General features: G+C 35.5%; 1 protein-coding gene and 2 pseudogenes across 2 annotated transcripts; all 3 read right to left on the bottom strand.

Moving 5' to 3' along the window:
- Positions 1 to 3,828: 3,828 nt before the first annotated feature.
- LOC120142300 (double-stranded RNA-binding protein 2-like) lies at positions 3,829 to 23,930 on the bottom strand. Of its 2 annotated transcripts, XM_039157032.1 has the most exons (4): positions 23,372 to 23,930; positions 21,892 to 22,111; positions 21,119 to 21,783; positions 3,829 to 3,842 (listed from the first exon to the last, which is right to left on the bottom strand). In XM_039157032.1, exons 1-4 carry the CDS (start codon positions 23,615 to 23,617, stop codon positions 3,840 to 3,842), a joined length of 1,134 nt encoding a protein of 377 aa, XP_039012963.1. In that variant the 5' UTR covers positions 23,618 to 23,930; the 3' UTR covers positions 3,829 to 3,839. The 2 variants fall into 2 exon arrangements, with proteins under 2 accessions (XP_039012963.1, XP_039012962.1); XM_039157031.1 differs by lacking the exon at positions 3,829 to 3,842 and having other exon boundaries at positions 20,851 to 21,783.
- LOC120142286 lies at positions 7,450 to 8,450 on the bottom strand (annotated as a pseudogene).
- On the bottom strand, positions 14,059 to 15,346 carry LOC120142301 (annotated as a pseudogene).
- Positions 23,931 to 24,506: the final 576 nt, after the last annotated feature.

Raw genomic sequence — 24,506 nt, 5'->3', positions numbered from 1 at the left:
CTCGTTCGATTCCAACATCAATTTCATCAAAATATATCCAAAATCTGTCAAAAACTACTGCAAACAACCGCAAAATATGACTCGACTTACCCCAACACTGACGATTAAGGAAACGGTGGCAATAGAACAACCCAAGGGCTGGGTTTTGCGCGAGACAAGCCGACGAACAAGCTGGTGTAGGAGGTGAGGCAAAGTGGTAGCCAGATTGGCCGGAATCGACGGAAAACGAGTGATCGGGGCGGAATTTTACGGATTTTTTCATTGCTTGAAAAATCATCGATTGGTGGTGATATGAGGCTTTTCACAGCGCGACGATGTTCGGGCTTTGGTCGCCGGTCGACGACGAGTACGATGGTGGCAGCGGCGGGTTGAACAATGGTCGTACGCCTACGAATTAGGGGTGGAAAGGGGGAGGGGTGCGAGTTTGCGACTGGGCTAGGGATTTAGGGGGTTTGAATTTTGGGGATTTTTAGTGTTAATCGGGTTTTAACTAACCAGGAAAAATTGGAAAAATTCAAGGTTAAGTCCTTGAACTTATTACAGGTTCCAAAACCGAGATATAATTAAAATTTTACAATTTGGTTCTCAACTTTCTTTTAATTAAATTTTGGGGTGTTACACTTGTCGAATATTTTATCCAGTGTGATGTCTTGTAGGGACACTAGAGTAGTCTCGGGCATGTCAAGACCGGCTTGACTTGCAAAAATGAAAACTGGTAGCGACTGCAAATCGTAACAGAAGCATTACTTCAGAAATATCTGTGTTCATGTTTCAACAAAGGATTGAAGAAGGGTTTCTAGTACTCTAAGATTTTTTCGATGGAATTGTCGGCATACCTTTAACGAACAACACACTATTGCATCCTGATGTTCCCAGAGATTCTTCAAAATTGAGTCACCGCCGAGTGATTCAGATCTCAACAATTCTGTCCCCATATGATAACTGAGGAAAAAGAAATGAAAAACGGGATGAATGAGCTTATTCGGCAAAACCTTCCTCCAAAAGCAAATAAAAAGTCTGGTGCAACTTGCCTGTAGCTCTGGCAGATCCAATGAGCTAGTGTAAGTGCTTCGGGAGAGCCTGGAGTTAACTTCGGTCCTACAGCTGGGCTCAATACGGATGGAGATATGGCCATCGCAAGCCTCTGGATAGAAGAAATGACACTGCGGACATACTGTCGTACCATGGTCGCAACATTATCCTGAAGACTGTCATCAAACGGAAACTGGAAGGCAATTGTCAACACCGATCGTGTATTCTGACATGTAAGAACATCTCCCGAAGCCTGGTTCGTACAGGCCCCACTTCAAGACTTGAAGTCAGATCCAAAGTCCGGTTTGTTGTTAACGACTCCTGTGTATCACACTTAGAAAACACCATTAGTATCCAGGAGCTGTTTTTCAGTATCACTTCAAATAGTATTAAAAGCTGAAACCAGAAAGTAGATATACGTTTAGCATATTACCCATTCATTTCCTACAACACACTCCTGTATCATAATTTTATGGCAACAGTATTTTTTATCAGACTTTCACTAAATGGGCTCAAACATACCATCACTTGTTTTGTCTCTCGCCTATTCTGTGGTAAAGTTGGGTGAAACCTTACCGGTTTAGACTCCAACGGGATAGTGCGGAATCCAGAAGGTACTAAGGGAGCATCATCAGGAAACGTTTCATCAATAGGAGCAAAGACAAGCTCCGAACAGGACCGCACAGCATTCTCATCAATTCCACTGCATATCTGTAAAGATGATAATATGCATAAAAGTAAAAGATATATATATATATATATATATATATGGCAACAATGACTAGTTAATGGAAACCAAGGATATAAATGTGTCAGATTTTGCATTCCAATTATAGATTCAAATAATCATCAAAATTCAACTTGGAATCGTTGGTTGAGTCTTAGCTCGATTGGCATGTTTGCTATTGCAACATTCAGGAGTATGTAGGTTCGAGCGTGCTTAAGTGTGCATTATCCTCTGATGTAGAGGCAATGTATTAAAAAAATCAACTTGGAACTTCGTGAAAAGCACCTGCAATAAGTGAATATCCCTTGATACAAAGGCATCTTCTTGCACGAGAGAATGACCTTCAAGTTTTATAACTTCAAGTATCTGATACATGATAAATAGAGGCATTAGCATAGTTTATTGGCAGACGAAAGAAGGCTATGCTTTCAACGGAAAATATAAGTGAGTCCATTTTACAAAAAACTCTTAAAGAGGAAAAACAAGAAAACAATAATAAATAATCTTATTAGGACATATCTTAAACTTGTAGAACATATACCTCTTCATGTTCAATCGTGTGGCCATGTGGCATGATAATCTGACTACCAGTAAACATCGTAGGTCTCATTCCAGGATAAGCATATGTTCCAGCCTTCAACGACGCAGCGGTATAAGCGTCAACATGGAAATCAGCCCACTCCGAGCGGTGCTCTCTCAGGAAACGCACTAGTACAGCAGGCGGAACATTCTGACAAAAGACAACAAAGTTATATAGATACATTACTTCCTACAGACACTGATGCAGAAAAGGCTTAAAACTTTGTCGTACAGAATCCCGCTTTCGAACTAAAAATTTTCTGATGTAGCTAACTTAACGCAGCTAATGTCAAATAAGAAAACTTTCTTGCTAAATGGTTTCCCCTTTTGGGGAAGGCTTACGATAACTTACTTGAAGCAGCATATATAGATGCCTTAGCACACAGAATGCCACCAACGAACGAAAGAGCATTTGTGGGATTTGTACTGCTGCTCAAGCTCTTGCTTGAATTAATTGCAATTATCACATCCTCAGTACCATCACAATTCATTATCGACCAGCCATCATCATTAAATCCGTTTATTGCTTCATTAAAGCCTCTACAAGTGAATGACAGACACTACTTCATGAAACAATGGAGTATAACAGATTCCAATAACCAATCTTTCTTTATGTAAGAAAAAGTGAGAGAAAGAGAAAGAAGCTGCGAGCCGAGTGATAAAAGAGCTGCTTGTTTTGGAGGATTGACTTCAGAAACTAAGATTACTGTTTCTTCAGCTAAAATGAAACAGCCTCGAGTGAAGGCCAAATGGTTGGTCTTATTAGTGGGTTTCTTCAGCTGATGATGATCAATCTTGTGGGGGAAAAAAACAATAATGGCTTATAAAACCTGCCCCAAAGATCCAACTTTCTAAACGTTTTCCACGACCCCTAGAAGACTTGATCCAAACATCCAAATAAAGAAAAGAACTTCGAAAGGCTCTCTCTCAAAAAAGAGAGACCAAAAGGAGAAGAATTACAAGGAAGCTGGTTTTATGCAATGACCCACCACAGAAATGTAAACAGAAATTGAAGTCTTAACCATGTTGAAGAATAAGAAACGGTCTCAGAACTAAAGCTGAGATTTTGAACGCCGAAAGGGGTTTTAAAGAAGAAAATGATTATTCTTATTATCAGTTGATAATAATATATCCTAATTTATAGTGAGAAATCAGTTTCGTAGTTCAATGATTACATATAATTCTGAATGTGATTGGATATATAGGACTTATCTTCAACGATATATCCTTACGGATTTTTTTTAAATTTATAATTCTAATTCAAACCTAAGTTTCAAAACTTTATTATAAAATGAAGTTGAAGCGTGACTTCTTTTTAGATTATCGTTTAATATTTTTATTTTTCTTATAGATCTTGTGTTCGAGTAGCTGCATCTACATGATGTATATATTTTATCGATGATTAAAAAAGATTTTAAATATATATCGTCTTATTATTATTTCAAATTATTTAAAAAAATATATTTTGTTTTAATATTTTTTATTTATATGATATCATTTCTCACTTTTTTTTCATGGCAAAAAAGTAAGCTTAGAATCATGTGCTACCACTTGCTGTCAAATTAAAATATATTAAATACTATAACTATATATCAATTATTAGTAAATATTATTATGGTTTCTTCATGGGAAATTATAATCAATTTGACCTTTGATTAACTATTAATGTATCTATGTATGATTTTATTATTAATAAAAATAATAACAATAAAGAGCCAAAAGGCCTAAAAAGCTAAAATTATATCACAAGCAACAAAAGTAGGAGGGCAAATGTGTTTTTTATAATATTACTTTCAAGTGAGATTAAAATTTATCTTTTAGAGTCCATGCTTGTGTAATTCAGTGTGATATTAAAAGATAAATCAATACAATGTGAGGATCTTTGATATCAGCACAATATTATTTTGCATTAATTTTTGAATTTTTAACATAATTTGTAGGATTTTTTTTATATAAATATGTGGTGAATATAAGGTAGTATATGTTTAAAGATTATCAACCTTTGACAATGAACGTTCATACTCCTGCATATACGATGCTTGAACCCGATACTTCAAAGGATAACAACTAATCTGTTAACTAATGAAATCGTTTGATTCGTATTTTGTAAGATTCTTTATAAAAATTACGCATTGATATTTAAAAATATATTTAAAGAATTAATAAGAAAACATTTCAAAGTATATATATATATTAGATTTAAAGTTTAGTTTTTTCTCATTAAAAAAAAAGTTGTGTTTTTTATATAAAAAAGGTACATAAAAATCTAAACTTGTTCATTGACTATATACAAGTGATTAATACAGGTCTGTACAATATTTTTAATTTTACATATTATATTGAATGGAAGAAAGAAGTTTAATAATATCCATATAAAAGTAAATGATTGTGGTATATAAACATGTAAATGGAAATGGAGAGGTCAAAATACGTGGGTACGAGCCGGAACCAAATGACAGAAATGATTGAGATCTTTGTTTGGATCTGATACTGAAAAAACAACCTAGGCTAAACTATTTATTTCATACCCCACATATTTCTGTATTTTTATTTTGATCATACAATTATTTTTTTATTAATCATATTTAACGTTATGCTCTTCTATTTTAGTCACTAATTGTTAGTTTGACCGTTAGCTTAACATAAAAGCATAACATAATAACAATTTTAGTCTTTAAAACATATACATCATCTTAATCCAAAATATTTTAATAAATCATCAATATCTAAAGATTGTATCAAATTGGTCCTCATAGTAATTTAAAATAATTAACAACTCAATAGATTTCAACCTAAATATAACCCTTTAATTAGCACTTGAGTTATTATTGTATTGGAGAAAATAATTGAAAATGTGAAAAAGAGGCCACAACAAAATTCAACCTAATATATATATATATATTTTGAATTAAAATTGATATTCGATCTATTAATCGACTAATCCAGATCGGGTACTGTAAAGGCGATGGCGACCCTCCAAACGTAATTGACTTTAATCGCAAACGTTAAAATTCGAACTAATGACCTTATTTAATGAATCTAATGTTGTAATGTGGTGGTTTCGGTCACTTCCACTGTTCCACATGTCAATGCGCGACGGAGATAAAGCCGTTCCATGGGTATATTCTTGACGTCTACACCAAAATATTTCTTATTGCCACGTGGACATGCATGCCTGATTTTTACGATATACTATCCATGGAAAACATGAGCTTAACGATTCTTACACAATTATCATCACCCTCCTTCGCCTTTTTCTTTTATCATATCAAAATTAACCTTCAATGATATTAAAATGGTTACTTTAACACTCATAATTTTTTAGAGTATTTAGTTTTAAATATTTAAAATTTTAATTAAAATAACTCATATTTAGATAAAAATTATTAATTTACTTGAAAATTTAGTTACAATACACGTGGTTAATATTATATTATTGACATGAATTAAATTATTGATATATCATGTCACATCATTAAATGCGATAATATGACATGTATCATATTAATATGATTATATCACGTCATCTAAAATAATAATGTGATATATATTATGTTATTTAATATGATGATATAATGTGTGTCACATCACTTAAAATGATATTTGATACGTGGATCATCTAATGTAATTAACATGTTATGTGATATCTCACTGATTAAACATATGTAAAAACATCACATTAGTAAATTATGTATTATTCTCCAATAAAAGTTATTTTTGATAAAAACAAACAAACATCGAGAGTTAAAATATTATAAATATATATATAAACTAAAATAATCATTTTAACAAATGTTAGATGTAGTTTTAATATTATCTTTTTATTTTTCAAAGTTGATGGTTTATAGAGAAAATAAATATACATCTCATTTTATGATTGAGAATTTAAAATTAAAAATGTATATAAAGTTTTAATTTTTTAAAAAATAAAATGATGGATAAATTAAAAAATATTTAAATTATATAAAAATTCAAAATTTATAGAAATATAAACTATGGATGATGTTGGAGGGTTCCAATCTCCTTTTGCTTTTATATAGGAAAGGAATAAGGGCAGTGCTTCCTTAACGCCTTATGGACTCTACCTGTCTGGCCTGGCCCCCATATTACAGAAAACCCTTCCTCCTTAGCGTGAATCAATCTGCTATTGCTTTCAAAGATTGGTGTCGTTAAAAGTGGAGATTTGGTCCCCCCCCCCCCCACTTTCTCCACCTCTCAATCAAACTCCCACTTTCTATATTCTATTTTCAGGCTGAACTATAGCTTTAGTCCCTCTATAATACTAAAATTTAAGATTTAATCATTTTTATTTCATTCTACATAATTTAATCTTTTACTTTTGTAATATTATTGTCGCGACCATCTTTCGGTTTGGGCCCCGGAATCGGGCTTCGACTTGAATTGATTGGGTTAGAGTCGCCACTGACCATTTTGAAACGAATTTAGGTGGGTCGGACACCATCTTACCTGATCTGCGTTTTTACTAGAAATGTGTCGGGTTCGGGAGTCGGTTACGGTCAAGGAAGGATTAGCACCCTTGAACCGCCCTTTCGGTACCAATTAATTTATCGGTTGTCTTAATTGCGAAAATTGCAAATTTAAATTAAAATTCAAAAATCCGATTCGAGTTACTTACCTTTGATTGATTAAAAATTCTCCTAAAAAGTCAAGAATATTGTTAGATTACGAAAAATAACTATGAAAAAAAAATCTTTCAAAACCTATATGATAATATATATATATATAATTCTGGACAAATCTACACTACAAAATCCCAGATTCTTCACCGTATTACTGATTCATAACATTAGAAAAAAAAACTAAAGCTCAACAGTTGTGAAACATGTAATTAAAAATATAAAAGACAACCTTGATCCACGCTCTGCATGTGCTTGCTATCCTCGGCCGACACATGTTCCTTAAGATCCTGCCATGAAGCTGAAGATGGCAATCCAGTGACTAACACACGATATTCAATGAACAAGCGGGTTACCCGATGGACTCCTCATCTGAATCTGATCCCACACAAGTTTATCCGAATCCTTCTTCGGCTCCTCCATTCTGTCTATGAAATTAGAAACCCTTTGTTTGCTTTGTTATGTACTGTTTTCTCAATTGTGTGTGTGGAAATATAACAAAAAAAAAGGAACGTAGGATCTGTTTAATTTGCACACAACATTGCTTGAACCTTTGTTCGATTGGGAGCAGCTTTCCCGGCGATCTTGCTTACTCCTTGATTTCTTGTGATTTGTCTCATCGTTAACCATAAAATGTCGAGATTTGGGTGGGATTTTCGTGTGGTTTTGACGCAAATCCACGACCAGGTCAACAAAAGCACTCAAGATGAACTTGTAAGACTTCTTGTTATTCAAGTTCAAGTAACAAAACACAAGCTCTTCCATAAAATCCCAATCGATCTCCGAATGATGATTCATTCTGGCTTCCACCATTTCTTGCAAGGATCGTCGGAAATCATCGTATGGGTTATGAGAATATGTTACCACCGCAATGCACTCGTTCCGGATATTGCTCAGCGACGCCATCGCCGCCAGTGCTGTTAGAATCGTTGGAAACAACGGTATTGTTGATTGAAGCTGATGAAGTAGAAGTCGAACCCAAGTTCTCCGAAATCGACATGGTGGAGTTGGTGCCGCTGCTCCGAGCATCGTCGACGAGCGAACTCGATAACCCCGTCGACACGAAGAATCTGTTGGAACCGTAGAGGAACGAGGGAGGATCCATAAATCCTGGAGAATTAAGAAAAAAAACCTGCCAGAGGTTTTTACCAGATGATCATCTTTTGATCCAAAAGTGCATCTCCTTTCATTAATCTCATCATCATCTCAGATATACAATGACTTGAAATTCTCGAAGCGAAACCGATCAACATCCGCAAGCATGGCCACTTCGTCATTATTATCGTTGCTGGTTCCTTTACAACCGTGATTTCCAGCAGGATTGACTGCAAAAGATAAGGTTTTGGGGTGTCTACATCGTTTGAGGATCCATTTCTTGGGTGAAGAGACTGATTTTAAGGTGAAATGGATATTTGGGGAGGTACTTCTGACTTTGGAGAGGTAATCCTTAGAGATTTTTGAAGCTTCTTCGACATTTCCTCCCCCCCCCCTTTCTTTTTGATGACCCCCTTAAAAAGGAAAAATGAAAATAGGAATTTGTTTTTTAGTTAGTGGGGTAGTGGGTTGTTGGGTAGTGTTTGTGAGAAACGTGGAAATGTGGTGTGGGTTTATTTGTTTTTTTTTACTTTGGCTTTAATGGGTGTTGGATGCTGGGCCCGGATAAAAACTGGGGTCTACAGCTGCCCCTCTTTGCACATCTTTGTGTTAACAAGAATAGGGCAAAGACAAAAAAAAGACAACCAGTTTTTTCCGGTGCTTTCTGGAATTGGGCATTTGTCTTCTTTCTCGGTTTAAAGATTTCAGCTTGAAAATTCTTCCAGAAAGTAGTTCCTCGTTGTAAATTTGATTTATCTCTGAGTTGAATGTAATCAAACTCGAAGGTCTTTGGCAGATAGCCCTTCTCGATTAAGCTATGCTGCAAATGAGGTGCCTCGAAGCTGAGCGTAGTCGAACTCGAAGGTCTTTGGTTGGCACGATTCCCTTCGTCGTGAAGTTGAAACCGCGGATGGCCCCTTCGTTGTAAAGTTGAGCCTGGAATTGGATATCCTTCGTCATGAAGTTGAAATCCAAGTAAGTTGCACTGTTCCGAGTCCAATATCCTCTGTCGTGAAGTTGAAATTGGTTCTGGAACTGAGAAGTTGTTTGTTGACAACCAGCGGTCCCTTCGTCGTGAAGTTGAACTTGCGTTGTCTGGAGTCCAATATCCTTCGTTGTGAAGTTGAAATTGGCTCTGAAATTGAGAAGTTGTTTGTTGACAACCAGCGGTCCCTTCGTCGTGAAGTTGAACTTACGTTGTCTGGAGTCCAATATCCTTCGTTGTGAAGTTGAAATTGGCTCTGAAATTGAGAAGTTGGTTATTGACAACCAGCGGTCCCTTCGTCGTGAAGTTGAACTTGCGTTGTCTGGAGTCCAATATCCTTCGTTGTGAAGTTGAAATTGGCTCTGAAATTGAGAAGTTGTTTATTGACAACCAGCGATCCCTTCGTCGTGAAGTTGAACTTACGTTGTCTGGAGTCCAATATCCTTCGTTGTGAAGTTGAAATTGGCTCTGAAATTGAGAAATGTTTGTTGACAACCAGCGGTCCCTTCGTCGTGAAGTTGAACTTACGTTGTCTGGAGTCCAATATCCTTCGTTGTGAAGTTGAAATTGGCTCTGAAATTGAGAAGTTGGTTATTGACAACCAGCGGTCCCTTCGTCGTGAAGTTGAACTTGCGTTGTCTGGAGTCCAATATCCTTCGTTGTGAAGTTGAAATTGGCTCTGAAATTGAGAAGTTGTTTATTGACAACCAGCGGTCCCTTCGTCGTGAAGTTGAACTTACGTTGTCTGGAGTCCAATATCCTTCGTTGTGAAGTTGAAATTGGCTCTGAAATTGAGAAGTTGTTTATTGACAACCAGCGGTCCCTTCGTCGTGAAGTTGAACTTACGTTGTCTGGAGTCCAATATCCTTCGTTGTGAAGTTGAAATTGGCTCTGAAATTGAGAAATGTTTGTTGACAACCAGCGGTCCCTTCGTCGTGAAGTTGAACTTGCGTTGTCTGGAGTCCAATATCCTTCGTGGTGAAGTTGAAATTGGCTCTGAAATTGGGAAATGTTTGTTGACAACCAGCGGTCCCTTCGTCGTGAAGTTGAACTTGCGTTGTCTGGAGTCCAATATCCTTTGTGGTGAAGTTGAAATTAGCTCTGAAATTGGGAAATTGTTTATTGACAACCAGCGGTCCCTTCGTCGTGAAGTTGAACTTGCGTTGTCTAGAGTCAAGATCCTTCGTTGAGAAGTTGAAATTTACTCTCGAGCCAATTGTGAGTTCGAGAGAAAATTTTCAATCTGTCGAGTTGGTCGAAGTGTAGCTTCTTGCTGCCGAGCTAAGCAACCACCATCGTTCTTTAAAGACGCTTACGAATCAAGTATCATTGACTCTAAAAGCTGCAAAAATCATGTATGCTAAAATGAGAAATGTGATGCACCTAAGTATGTCTAAGATGCATACAACATGAATGAATTATGTGTTATCTCTTCGTGCTTTGTCTGCCAATCTGGTCCATGGAATCGATCGTGCCCCATTTGCTTCTCGAGCTTGGGCTTTACAGACATTTCATATCTGAGATTGTTCTGTTTGAAAATGTTTTTCTCATTTTTCTTGTTTCAGTAGAGAAAATGATAAAAATGCTGTAAAATATTATTCGCAATTGAATCAAGTTATAAACGTGAGTTCAAAGAATATCAAAGGAATCAATAGCTCTTTTAACGTTTTCAGAGTTACAGCTCTTTGACAAATGTTCAAATGGATGGGTTGGCTTTCGCTTGACCTCCTTTCTAAGGTTTTGGAAAAAAAATGTCATCATCATTTTTTTTAAATATCTTGACATGCTTTGGCACTTCAATTGGGTGCGGACAAAATGACGCAACTAGCATGATCACTTACTAGACCTTTTATTTCAGTCCTCTGAAATCTTCTATTTGTTCAAGCTTTGTAGGCTCCTCTAACAAAGGCAGTGCAAAAACATTGGTCTAAAAATGAAATTCTTGAGTGCTCGTGTGTAGTTGACTATAACAGGTGTTCCTTAACTCCCTTAGTCCATTTTACCGAAAATTTCTTGCTTAGATAAATTTGATTTAACTTGTCATTATCTGGCTAGCTGAATCCATAAAGCCGGGGCATTAAACCAATTGCTTTAGAGGGACAGCTTAATATTATAATCACTCTTATCAAGTTAATTGAAGGGTTCATCTCATCACAGAGTCTTCGGCCTGACAAGAGCAGTGGAGCAAACACCGAATTGCCAAGTGTCCGAGCAATGTCATGGTTTGAACGTAATCTACTCATAAGGCCAGGGCTTTCAAGTTTCCTCTATAACCAATTGCCTTAGCGGAATAGCTCAGTTTTTACGGATTTAATTTCTTAAGATTGTCAAGAAGAACCTGTCATAGTCTAGGTGTTTTTGAAAGTCAAGGAATCTCGTCTTTAGAGTTCAAAATTTCAAACAACTGACCTAAACTGGATTCACCTACTCGACTCTTTCATTTGTAAAGATCATCATCATCATTGAACGTCCTAAATAAAAAGCATAGTAATGGTCATATGCAAATGATGCCCCATGTTGTCCGCACCTTATGAAAGGAAAATGTTATATTGGTTAATTACAAGAGCAGGGTACGGTGTTTGAGTGTATATTCTGGGTAAAGTCAAATTCATTGTTTTAAAACATGTTATTTTGTTAAAGATCCGTAACTTTGAACCATTCACAGAGTTTCTTAATTCAAATGATATTCAAAGAATTGCAAGTTTGCAAATGTGATCCATTGCTTATCATTTTTAAAGTAACATAAATTTATTCAAAAGTCCTTACAAAAACTTAAGAAATAATGAAAAAACAGATTCAAACAGAATGCCTCAAATGATGAAATGATCTTCCTCACTTGGATGCCCCCAAATTGTGAAGTTGATCCGATTCTTGTTACGTATTTTCTGTATGATTCTCTTGATTGTGGAGTAATTCTCGATAGTGCGCCCTGGGACTCCGCTATGATTTTCGCAACGAGCGTTCTCATCATACTACCTGGGGTACGGGGCTTCATGGATTTCCCTGGATACGGTGACACCACATGTGTGTGCCAAAAAGTTATTTGTAGAGCTCTTTGTAGGTCATGGGAATAGGGTCGAAATGTTCCCATTTTTGATGAAACATGTGAAGATAATTAATGTAAATGTAAAGAAATGAACAAAATGCAAAATGTTTAAATGCATGATGTATGAAATGTCTCTGAGGCATTGATCCGAAAAATGTGCCTATTATTCTGAATAATCCTTACTGGGGACAAAAATGTTACGTCTGAAGAGACAAAAAACTTTTTGATGGTATAGATCCCGCACAATCTCTGGAAAGTTGATTCGTCTTCCGCTTTTTCATCGGTTGAATATCATGTCGAACCATTCCGACTCCTTTGGCTAAACTTGTGCGGGTGATTAGTTGCTTGCCCCAAAAAATGTCTCGAATGACTGCATCTCCGGCCTTCACTCTATGCCGAGCTCGTTCCAAACGAAAGTGCCATTGGAGCCCTCCATCCGAAGTTTGTCGACTTATTTTTGGAATTCATCAATAATGGTCTCCAGCTTAGCTAGGGTTTCACCATCTTGTTCTCGTAATTTTCGAAAGGACTCTCCGGGTCAATAACTATTTCCTCGTCTTGCCCCTGAAACCTTTGCCTCTAAGTATTCTTTGATACCGGTTGGACTTCTGAGCTTTTATCTCTTTGTATAACCCCTTTGTCCATTAATACAGATTATTCATGTTTTAACAAACACATTTTTTGTGGATCAACACCTCGTTTTAATGATGTGAATGATAAAAAAAATGCAAAAGAAAAAAATGAAAGGAGAAAAAAAGTTAGTGAGATAAGGATAATAATAAAAAAAAGATGAAAATGAAAAGTCCTACCCCACATGATATCTACCCGAACATGCTTAGTATTCCTACCCAGACATGATCTCTATCCCGCATGCTAATTTCAAACAAATCCTAACCGCATATTTGTCTAGTTCGCATGCTTCGAACAGAAAGTAAAGTAGGAAATAAAGCAGCATAGGGTTTGGAATGAGGTTTTGGGGTAGGCTCTAATTCCCTGTACTCTCCCGGTTTAGGTTCTAAAAAACGGTACTCGAGTTCTCCTTGCCGGTGCCCCCTTGGGCTTGCCAGACCCTTAGTCCTAAGCCCATTACAAGCTTATGTGGACTAAGTTGAACTCGAGAGGAAACATTCCCTTATGCCCGCACGGTGAATAAATTCACACGAAGACATAAGGTATATGAATCCCGAAGGCTACTTGCTAAGCCCGCACGGTGAATAAATTAACACGAAGGCGTCGCTTTCACCCCCACTTAAATAGGGTTCGGAGCTCGGGTATAGAGCCTTAAATGGAAAACTTTAAAAATCTGAAATCATTAAAAAATGTCAGTACAACTATTTATTTCAAAAATAATCAAAGGTAAATAATTGGAATCGAATAAATAAATTTAAATTTAAATTTAATATTTTCGCATAAAAAGACAACCGAAAATTAATTTTGGCCTGGCTCACTTACCTGTCCCCAGCAGAGTCGCCAAGCTGTCGCGACCATCTTTCGGTTTGGGCCCCGGAATCGGGCTTCGACTTGAATTGATTGGGCTAGAGTCGCCACCGACCATTTTGAAACGAATTTAGGTGGGTCGGACACCATCTTACCTGATCTGCGTTTTTACCAGAAATGTGTCGGGTTCGGGAGTCGGTTACGGTCAAGGAAGGATTAGCACCCTTGAACCGCCCTTTCGGTACCAATTAATTTATCGGTTGTCTTAATTGCGAAAATTGCAAATTTAAATTAAAATTCAAAAATCCGATTCGAGTTACTTACCTTTGATTGATTAAAAATTCTCCTAAAAAGTCAAGAATATTGTTAGATTACGAAAAATAACTATGAAAAAAAATCTTTCAAAACCTATATGATAATATATATATATAATTCTGGACAAATCTACACTACAAAATCCCAGATTCTTCACCGTATTACTGATTCATAACATTAGAAAAAAAAAACTAAAGCTCAACAGTTGTGAAACATGTAATTAAAAATATAAAAGACAACCTTGATCCACGCTCTGCATGTGCTTGCTATCCTCGGCCGACACATGTTCCTTAAGATCCTGCCATGAAGCTGAAGATGGCAATCCAGTGACTAACACACGATATTCAATGAACAAGCGGGTTACCCGATGGACTCCTCATCTGAATCTGATCCCACACAAGTTTATCCGAATCCTTCTTCGGCTCCTCCATTCTGTCTATGAAATTAGAAACCCTTTGTTTGCTTTGCATGTACTATTTTCTCAATTGTGTGTGTGGAAATATAACAAAAAAAAAAGGAACGTGGGATCTGTTTAATTTGCACACAACATTGCTTGAACCTTTGTTCGATTGGGAGCAGCTTTCCCGGCGATCTTGCTTACTCCTTGATTTCTTGTGATTTGTCTCATCGTTAACCATAAAATGTCGAGATTTGGGTGGGATTTTCGTGTGGTTTTGACGCAAATCCACGACCAGGTCAACAAAAGCACTCAAGATGAACTTGTAAGACTTCTTGTTATTCAAGTTCAAGTAACAAAACACAAGCTCTTCCATAAAATCCCAATCGATCTCCGAATGATGATTCATTCTGGCTTCCACCATTTCTTGCAAGGATCGTCGGAAATCATCGTATGGGTTATGAGAATATGTTACCACCGCAATGCACTCGTTCCGGATATTGCTCAGCGACTCAACAACGACGCCATCGCCGCCAGTGCTGTTAGAATCGTTGGAAACAACGGTATTGTTGATTGAAGCTGATGAAGTAGAAGTCGAACCCAAGTTCTCCGAAATCGACATGGTGGAGTTGGTGCCGCTGCTCCGAGCGTCGTCGACGAGCGAACTCGATAACCCCGTCGACACGAAGAATCTGTTGGAACCGTAGAGGAACGAGGGAGGATCCATAAATCCTGGAGAATCAAGAAAAAAACCTGCCAGAGGTTTTTACCAGATGATCATCTTTTGATCCAAAAGTGCATCTCCTTTCATTAATCTCATCATCATCTCAGATATACAACGACTTGAAATTCTCGAAGCGAAACCGATCAACATCCGCAAGCATGGCCGCTTCGTCATTATTATCGTTGCTGGTTCCTTTACAACCGTGATTTCCTGCAGGATTGACTGCAAAAGATAAGGTTTTGGGGTGTCTACATCGTTTGAGGATCCATTTCTTGGGTGAAGAGACTGATTTTAAGGTGAAATGGATATTTGGGGAGGTACTTCTGACTTTGGAGAGGTAATCCTTAGAGATTTTTGAAGCTTCTTCGACATTTCCTCCCCCCTTTCTTTTTGATGACCCCCTTAAAAAGGAAAAAAGAAAATAGGAATTTGTTTTTTAGTTAGTGGGGTAGTGGGTTGTTGGGTAGTGTTTGTGAGAAACGTGGAAATGTGGTGTGGGTTTATTTGTTTTTTTTTTACTTTGGCTTTAATGGGTGTTGGATGTTGGGCCCGGATAAAAACTGGGGTCTACAATTATCATTTAGTTCAAATTTATAGCACTATTAATTTATTTTCATTAGATTGATAACGATTAAGGTCATGTAAAAATTTGAGGCATCCATGCTTAATACCAAATGTTTAAAATCGTAACAACATATCTTCTCTTTAATAGAAATAACTAACAACGTTATTAATTTAGATATACTAATAATATTATAAAAGTGCAGAGATTAAATCCATAATTCTAACATGATGGGGGATTAAAACCATAATTACACCTATCTTTTTTATATTGCATACTTTTTCGTAATATAAAATCACTGTTGTTTTTCACCTAAAGGTTTAGAGTTAAAATTGGTGAAGCAAAAAAACAAAATTCAATGGGGGAGGCCTATCCTGGCCTATAAGCTAAAGTTCTTGGTAACTGACCAAGTGATGATTTCTTTGTTAAAATGATCTTTCTCGAGCTTTTCACAACAGTTATTCCAACCAAACATCATCAATTATAATTGCAGGTTTTGATTTTACTGGCTCTCTTCTTCACTTTTATGGTAATAGGTTCCTTAGTTTTATCTTTCCTCTTTATAAAATCATAGTTTAATATCTTTCCTCTTTATAAAATCATAGTTTAGGGGTAAAAGACACGTGTCTAAAGTTCGGTGTAAAATATAATTACCCTTATGGTTTAAAAAAAATATTTCATTCAACTCTGTTAATGGAATAAGTAAGTTTCGTCGCGCTTAAGTTCTTCATGTTTGTACGGAGATTCATAATTAATGTAAAGACAACCTATAATCTGTGTTTCTTTGGTAGAGAAAAGATCAGAAAGAAAGCGTGGGAGAGAAGGTGAATAATGTAGATCAGAAAGAATGACAATTTCCTTCAAGCCTTTCTTTAAAGTATCAATCAGGGTATCAAATAGCGTTTTGAAATCGTGATAGCGGCCGTGATATTGCGGTTGTGCCACCGTCCGAAACCGGTTTTGATGGTTTTTGCAGTGGGTCACGGATTCACACCAATATCGGTTGATTGCGCCCGCAATTTAACGGAAAACGGACGATTACGCCAATAACGGGACGCAACCACCGTTATTCAATCGTGATTCCAAGACAAAATCAAAAACCAACTTCTGCTGCAATCAACTGTAAACGAAAATGAAAATGAAAATGAAAATGAAGGGACTTTGGATTCCCGAGTTAGCTCTGACCAGTTTTGGATAGAAGATGCGTCGGAGAAAGTCCTTTGAGTATCAGACGATGATCGCCGATTCCTTGACCAACCATGAGCAGTTTGTGGGTTTATAGATCATTTTGACAGAGAATTTTGTTTTTGAATAGTTTTGAAGTCACCCTCTGCACCCTCTTTGGCCTCCATTCTCTCATATTTGGAAATGAAATGAGTGAAAATTGAAGAATAGTGAAATGGGTGGGGCTGTGGGGTGAAGAAGAGTGAACTGGGGAGTGAAGAAGAGTGAAATGAAAAATCTTCCCTGATTGACGTTCGCTTCAAATTAAGAAATTTAATCCCTAGTTTTCACAACACTTCACCCGTGTTTACTTCTTATTCTTTTCAAGGCATAATATACCATTTGATTTATGAGTTATATATACATTATTTTAATATTTAAATCATTATTTTATTATAATTATAAAAAAATACTGATATAATATAATATCTGATATTTTTTAACGTCCATAATTTGAATAAAATAAGATATATAAGAAAATTAAATAAAAATGAGAAAATATATATAATTAAGAAGTCAAACCATGAATTAATTATTTAAGTTTTTTAAATGGATTCATTATTTAAGTTATGTACTCATTTTAAATATTTAGATGTTAGGGTGATTAAATCTTTGGTAAAAATATGAATTTTTTAAAAAGAGAAAAGTATTATTTTTCCCTTTTTTATATTTTCAGTTGTAACCTTTGTATTTATATTTTAATCTAAATAATATCTAGTAAAAATTAGGGAAAATGAATAATCACTTTATAAATATTTCACTAATATCATTAAGACTGATTTCACGATTTAATTTGTTAACTTTAATACCTAAATTATAAAAATTCCATTTTATAAAAAATATAAAATAATAAGAAAAGTCTTTTAAATAAATAAATAAATGTCTAAAAAACTATTCAGGGTTTGAGTTTAAGCATACTTGTGTTCCTCAACCCGTGATGGGTTTGATTGCTGCCTTATGGCCTAAGGGTGTGTATCTTAAGGCTGAGGATGTAGCAAATGCAACACTCTACCTAGCAAGTGAAGACCAAAGATATGTTAGATTGCATCATTTGTTCATAGACGTGGGATTTACTGTGCCAATCCGTCGTTCTACATGTTTCAATGCCCCGACAACAACCATTCATACAATATTCTAATGAATTTTAATATTTTTTTATAAATTTTAAGTTTCTTAATTTTTTAATTTCTTAGATTTTTATTTTTATCCATTTTAATTTCTTAGATTTTTTAATCTCATAGTTATAGCAAAATTTATTTTTATCCATTTTAATTTCTTAATTTTTTTCATATGTTGATTGTTGATAGTCTTATTTCTTTTAAATAATAATGTATTCACAATGTCATCGTTAATTAATTATCTTATCCTATCATCGGATTTTTAAAGTTTCTATTTGATTAAACTATATTATATATATGTCAATTTCGCTTATAAAACATTTTAAAAATCATTAAAAATGATTTCTAATAATTATAATTATTTTTATTATGTTTTAAGATAAATTATGCAAAATTTAAAAAATTCACGACCGCGACACCCGCAGTGAACGCGATAACATCCATTATGTCCGCAACCGCGATAAACGCGACGTGACCGAAAACGTGACCGCGAACGCTATTTGATACCCTGGTATGAATACATTAGATTTAAAGAAAAAAAGGTATAAATACATTGATTATAGGATGACTCGTTTCATTCCTATGACGATGATTGTCTATAAGTTGACTTAAATAATGTGTTTGAACTTTGAACATGTTTGTCTTGAATAAATCATATGAGATTATTAGAGATCCAATTGTGGGATTATCATCTCTGAGAAATATGAGGCTTCGAATTAATCTATTGAGTGTTTTTAGTGATAAAAGGCCTAAAGGATTTAAATTTGAACCGCTGCGTATGCAGGGTATATGTGCATTGTCAATAATTAAATTTTTTTAAACATATACTATCTTATAATCATTTCAAATTATGAAAAAAATAGATTATTCTTATGTGTCGTTAGACATAGATTCTTATAAGATATCGTTGGTTTTAGTTCCTGTAAAATTACAAGTTACAGTCAAAATATTGAGTTTTGTTCTTCCATCACCAATTTAAAAAATGTAAAGTAAATATATGCTTTTATATTTTAAAAATAGTTACTCTCACAATTCCTCAAGGCTCTATCCTCACTAATCTGAACTAACTCGTATCACACATATTGTTTAGGTGGGTTAGTCTTTAGACGATAAATTTTTTGCGTACATAAAGTCTTGAACTCAATATGTTCTTAAACAATACCAAACTATTTACCATTTAAACCAATCTCATTGGTGTTCATACGGTTTTTTGTCTTTTTTTTTTAAGAGATCAAATATAGGAGTTAAAATCGTTGACAGAATGAAACTTTTAATTGCCAAAATGAGAATTGAACCATACTTAGTCAAATTATCTAGTAAACCTATGATAAATGATTTACTTGAATCAATTAATACTATCAAATCAAGTTTAATTTCAAATTTAACCTAAAAAATAAGTTTAGGTATTTAATATGACTAAAAAAATAGGTACGAGATTGAACCTTGATACCAAAATTAGGTGCCTAATTGAGAGAATATATATATAATTACATGTTAAAATCAAATTCAGTTATTAAAATGTATATTTACAAAAGAAATGTTGTTGAAGGGAAGATAGGAGGGCAAATTGAGATTCTTTTTTTTCCTTTTTCAAAAGGATTCTTCCCTTTTGTTTTTTACTTGAAAAGGTCGGTTTGAGAATAGGCTTTGAACCTGTGTTGTATTGAATTAGAAGTAGAATGATGAGGAATTTTTATATTCAAAATTTGACCAACTAATCCAAACTAACTTTGAAGTTATAATAAAAGGATAAACTACATCTTTAGTACCTAAACTATTAATTTTGTTCTATTTTGGTACTCAAACTTTATTTTTTTTTTCAAAATCATGCATAACATTTAGTTTATGTTTTATTTTGATACCCCGTCGTTAAAAACTTAACAATGATGTTAACATGTCACCCCACAACTTAAGTATGGTTTGAAAAAATAAAAGTTGGGTATCAAAACAAAACGAAAGTAATGATTTAGATAGTAAACGTATAGTTTACCCTATACCAAAAGGATGTTTAAATTATTGAACCCTATTGTCAAAGTTTGCTTTACATTTGAAAGTTTATTGTTTCAGTATAAATTTTATTTACAAGTTTTCCTAGATGTCTAGAAGATAAAGTTGAGATATGATATCTAAAAAAATGCTAGCTACTACCCTCACTTTTTTTCTTAGCACTTGGTTAAAGGTTAAAAACAAAAAGCAAAGCTAGCTACCAACTAATGGGATTATTACCTTCAAATTCCCCACTTTATAATACAGTTATGACCTGGTGCTGAAATAAGCATTACTTCACGGCAAAACTTGACACCCACTATTGTTTTCTTCACTAGGGCAACCAAGCCCGGTTCCAAGTTCAAATTGTTAGATGGACATGTAATTTGTTAATGAAGAGAATCAACGCCAACTTCAATTGTCTTCGTTATTGTAGAATGTTGTTTAGTCGAGACAATAAAGAAGTGAATGAGATGTATGGATTACGAATAAGCGAACATGTATCGGAGAAGAAGACCGGAACAGATCCTATAACACTAAGCACAACGATAGGTAGTAAAACATGAAAGAAGAGGTTTTTCTTAACAATAAAAAGAAATAACCAAAACCAATTATCTAGTCCTATAATATTAGGACCTCCAGGGGTTCAATAACCTTTTCTCAACAAGCTCCAATATGGTTTTTGCTTTATTAGGAAGATGTTCCTTTTAGATGAATGAAAACAACCCAAGTTTGTTCCTATAATATAAGGGCTGTCATTCTCAAAGAGAAGAGGGTAATATCCTAAGTTTCTGAGAATTATAAACATTCTAGGTACCGTTGGGGCATTTGGGTCATGTCATCATCTACAGTGTTTTGGTAAGTACCCTCAAATCATCACAATTTTTGCCTTTGCAACATTACTTTAGACAGTCTTTTAACTGTAAATGCTGATTCTAACTTAATCTGCATAAACTGTAGCTTCTAATATGACAAAAAGAGAAGATGGTGAAAAGGATGAGATAACAACACTCGTATATGAGATTACAATAACAAAACAAAGTTGATACCAGCACAAAACCAATGGCTCTTGTTCTATTGCCTCGGATTCGAATTTAGATCCTTCATTGCCATCAGATTTTGAGATGTTCTAAACTCTGTACTGTCTCCGATTCTTGCAGGTTCTTTGATGTTGTGCTTGCAACTTCAGGGAGCAATAACAGTCGCAATATCTTCATTTCTGATAGGAATGAATTGTTTATCTTCTTTACGTACCGGTGGAGCGGCAAATACAGGAACTGCCTGCCTGATGCTGATAGGTGGGGCGATTCGTACAGGAGATCGGAGTACTTGGGTGGGGAGTGGAGATGATGATTGATGAGGAGGAACTACAGATTGTGGTGTTTGAGCGGGAAGAAGTGACTGTGCTGGATGAGTAGGAATTGCTGATGCTGGTGGCTGAGGGGATACTGCAGATGGTGCTGGACGCGGTGGTGCGGAGAAAACAGGCACTGCAGTTCTTATTGTAACTGGCGGAGCAATGCCATGACAAGATGTCCGTAATTGCCTGATGGGAACATATGGAGCTGCTCCAGCTGCAGGGAATTTCTGTGGATGAGGACCACGGCTTTCAGGTACCAGTGTTTGGGAAAATGTCAGTATGGGCTTGTCATTTGCTGTTGCTGACTTTGACCTGTTCCGAGAAACCAACTTTGGGCAGATTAGAGGAAGGATTTTTGAGGTGGTAGCAGGAGGCTGTGGACTAGTTGGTCTAGGGTTCTGAATAGGAAACTTCTTTGTAAATAGTATTGGGCCATTGGAGGAGTTTGCCATAGCCATCTTTTCGTTTATTCGATAATTCAACAGCACCCGAGCTATTGTTATCTGTTCAAGCTCATCGTTGTTCTCTGGCTCTAAAGAGCTTGCAGTTTCTTTCACCACTAGGAATAAGATATAGTATTCAGTTCCGGCACAAAGATTATAATGAATCGTTCAACTATTTTACCATCAGAACTTTAATCCATAGGAAAAATGAAACCAGGACTCACATAGTTTTAGAGATGTCCAAGCTGCCATGGCTGCATTCTTTTCAGCTTGTTTCTTGTTCTTAGCAGGTTCCCCGGTGAATATGATTCCAGCCAAATCAACTGTTCCCGTAAAAATGGGTAGGTGTCCAAGGCCTGATCTAAACGTCGTATACTGCGGCAATGGAGCCCCAACTCTTTGTGCAATTTCCTGCAAGAGGTTCTTGTAAACCCCTGTCTCATCCTAACATAACAAAGCCAAATCAGTATCAACCCCAGTAAAGCTTGAGACAACCAAGGCATATTCAAGAAAATTCAAATATAAACTCAAAAAAAAATCCAGAATTTAATAATTTGTTATAAAGAAGATGTTAACATTGATGAACTGGCTGATATGAGCATAGTTTACTAAAGGTGCATAGCTTCATTTCATGTTACATATCAAGGATAAGCACAACGAACACAATCATAAGTTCACAAGCTACTTCTATTAGGACATCGAAAACAAAGAATCAACAGTTGCAACCTAATATGCAATGAGAAACAAATAAGCAACCCAGCAAGTTACATATCAACTGCTATCATGAATATCGTATGAAATGCTTAACCAAATTGTCTCACACTTGTAGTTATACATAATCCCAACCGAAATCCGAGCCCCATTTTGATCATTTCCATCATATTTACATCCTTTTTATATGCCAAGCTAAGCATACATTATGAGAATTAATCTGCATTTGCTAGATTAAGCCTAAAAATATCCCCTCAAAGATTATATGTTTAGTTTCTGACAGATTCAAGATTCTCATTTGCTAAACCAAAACTAACCATTTCTCAAGTTGACAAACCCAAACCGAACCCGCCCTTTAGGGTTCTTCCTTATCCAATAACCCAACCCGAGAGACATCATTTTTACCAGGGAAGAATATAAGATATGAAAATCTCAAACATTTATTTATTTGGCTGCAATATTGCACCGACATATGCTCATAAACCTACTTGAATTTAATTAGTCCGCAAGAGATTAAGACACCAAAAAATTAAAAAAAATTGCCCTCTCTACCGTTTATTCCCGGGCAGTCAAAGGAAGCATTTTTATACGACCGAAATGCACCCATACTAAGCCATTACTTACACCCACAAAACCAAAAATATCGAACCACAACTGTTTCCCAGAAAAATCATACATTTAATTAATTAAGGGCATTAAATGTCACAACGATCTTCACTCCCCCATTGTTATTTTCCCTTAAAAATTAATTACATTTTCGCTTTCGTCACCATCTAAAAAGTCAAGAAAATCCTACTGCATTCAGCTACTTCGTTAATCATTCAAGGGCATTCCAGTAATTTCCCATCCCCACAACCAGCTAACTGAACCTCCGGCGATCAAGACGGCGGCGCAAGAAGACACCGATAACTCTCCTTGGCTTATCTTAGCAAAAGAGGCGGAGATTTCAAAGAAAAGGCGTACATTAGCAGAAGCTTTGAAGAAAAAACTTACTAGGATTCTAGCGGCGAGGGAGTGAGAAGGTCCACTATTAGAGAGGGATTGGAGTGCGACTTCGGCAGCGGAGTGTTCCGCTTGACGGAGGGTAGAGCAGTAGTGAGGGCTCTCGAAGGTTTCGCCGTTGAAGTTAACGGTGGCTTTGAACCTCGGCGCGTGGTCAGGACCTTCCCTAATGCACGTATAGGAAGGAAGATTAAAGCAGCTCCTCTGCGCCAACTCTTGCAGCTGGTTCTTATACATTTCTCCCTTCTCTTTCTCTCTCTCAAATGAAAACAAGAAAGAAAGAAAAAAAATCACTCTTTTATTTTCTAATTTCTGTTTGAATACTTTATCTGGGTTTTCATGGTGGAAGAAGGGACATTGTGATCGGACCCAGATCGGGTCGGGTTGAGATAGGAAAAGGGTCAGAGAAGATCAAGGTTTTCGGGTTTCCCAGGCACTGTAGAAACCAAAAAAAAAAAAGAAAAAAGATGAAGAAAGAAAAGTTGGATTCTTTTTGGTGAAATGGGAAGGGAAAGGGAAAAGCTTTTGCTTTTATGGGAGTGTGTATTTTAATGGCAATTTATTTATTTATTTTATTATATTGTTGGGAGTCAACTGAACGTTGGGCTGCATGGTCGTGGATGTAATCTCTCTTTTTCTTTTAATTAAAAAATTAATCTTGAAAATCAGAAAGATTGTTTATTTTAATTTCGCAGATTTTAATTATTAATTTATTGAAAGATTAGTTAAATTTGATCCATTAAATGTTATTTTTCTTAAATATCATAGATTTAAATAGTTGTGTTTATAAGATAAGTATGTGTTATCAATAACTAAAAATATTCTAAATCAATATTATTTTATAATCACTTTTCATTAATCAAAATAAAAAAATAGTTAAATTTCTAATAAACACAAATTTAAAATTATTATTTTGAAATAATAAAAAGACAAGGATAATGACTCTAAAACGAATCATAGCTTCATCTCTGGATCTATACTTATCGTAGTTATCGTTACATTTGATAATAACGTATATAGTATTTTAAATCAAATTTTGAATATAAATAATGAATATTCAACACACCCCTAATGGTTGTAAAATTTTAAAATAATTATGGATTTTTTTGTGTAGACACCCGTTTTT

Source organism: Hibiscus syriacus, unplaced genomic scaffold (genome assembly GCF_006381635.1).
Source record: "Hibiscus syriacus cultivar Baekdansim isolate YM2019G1 unplaced genomic scaffold, ASM638163v2 tig00110821_pilon, whole genome shotgun sequence".
Classification (NCBI taxonomy): domain Eukaryota; kingdom Viridiplantae; phylum Streptophyta; class Magnoliopsida; order Malvales; family Malvaceae; genus Hibiscus; species Hibiscus syriacus.
This window is presented reverse-complemented; position numbering and strand designations above follow the sequence as displayed.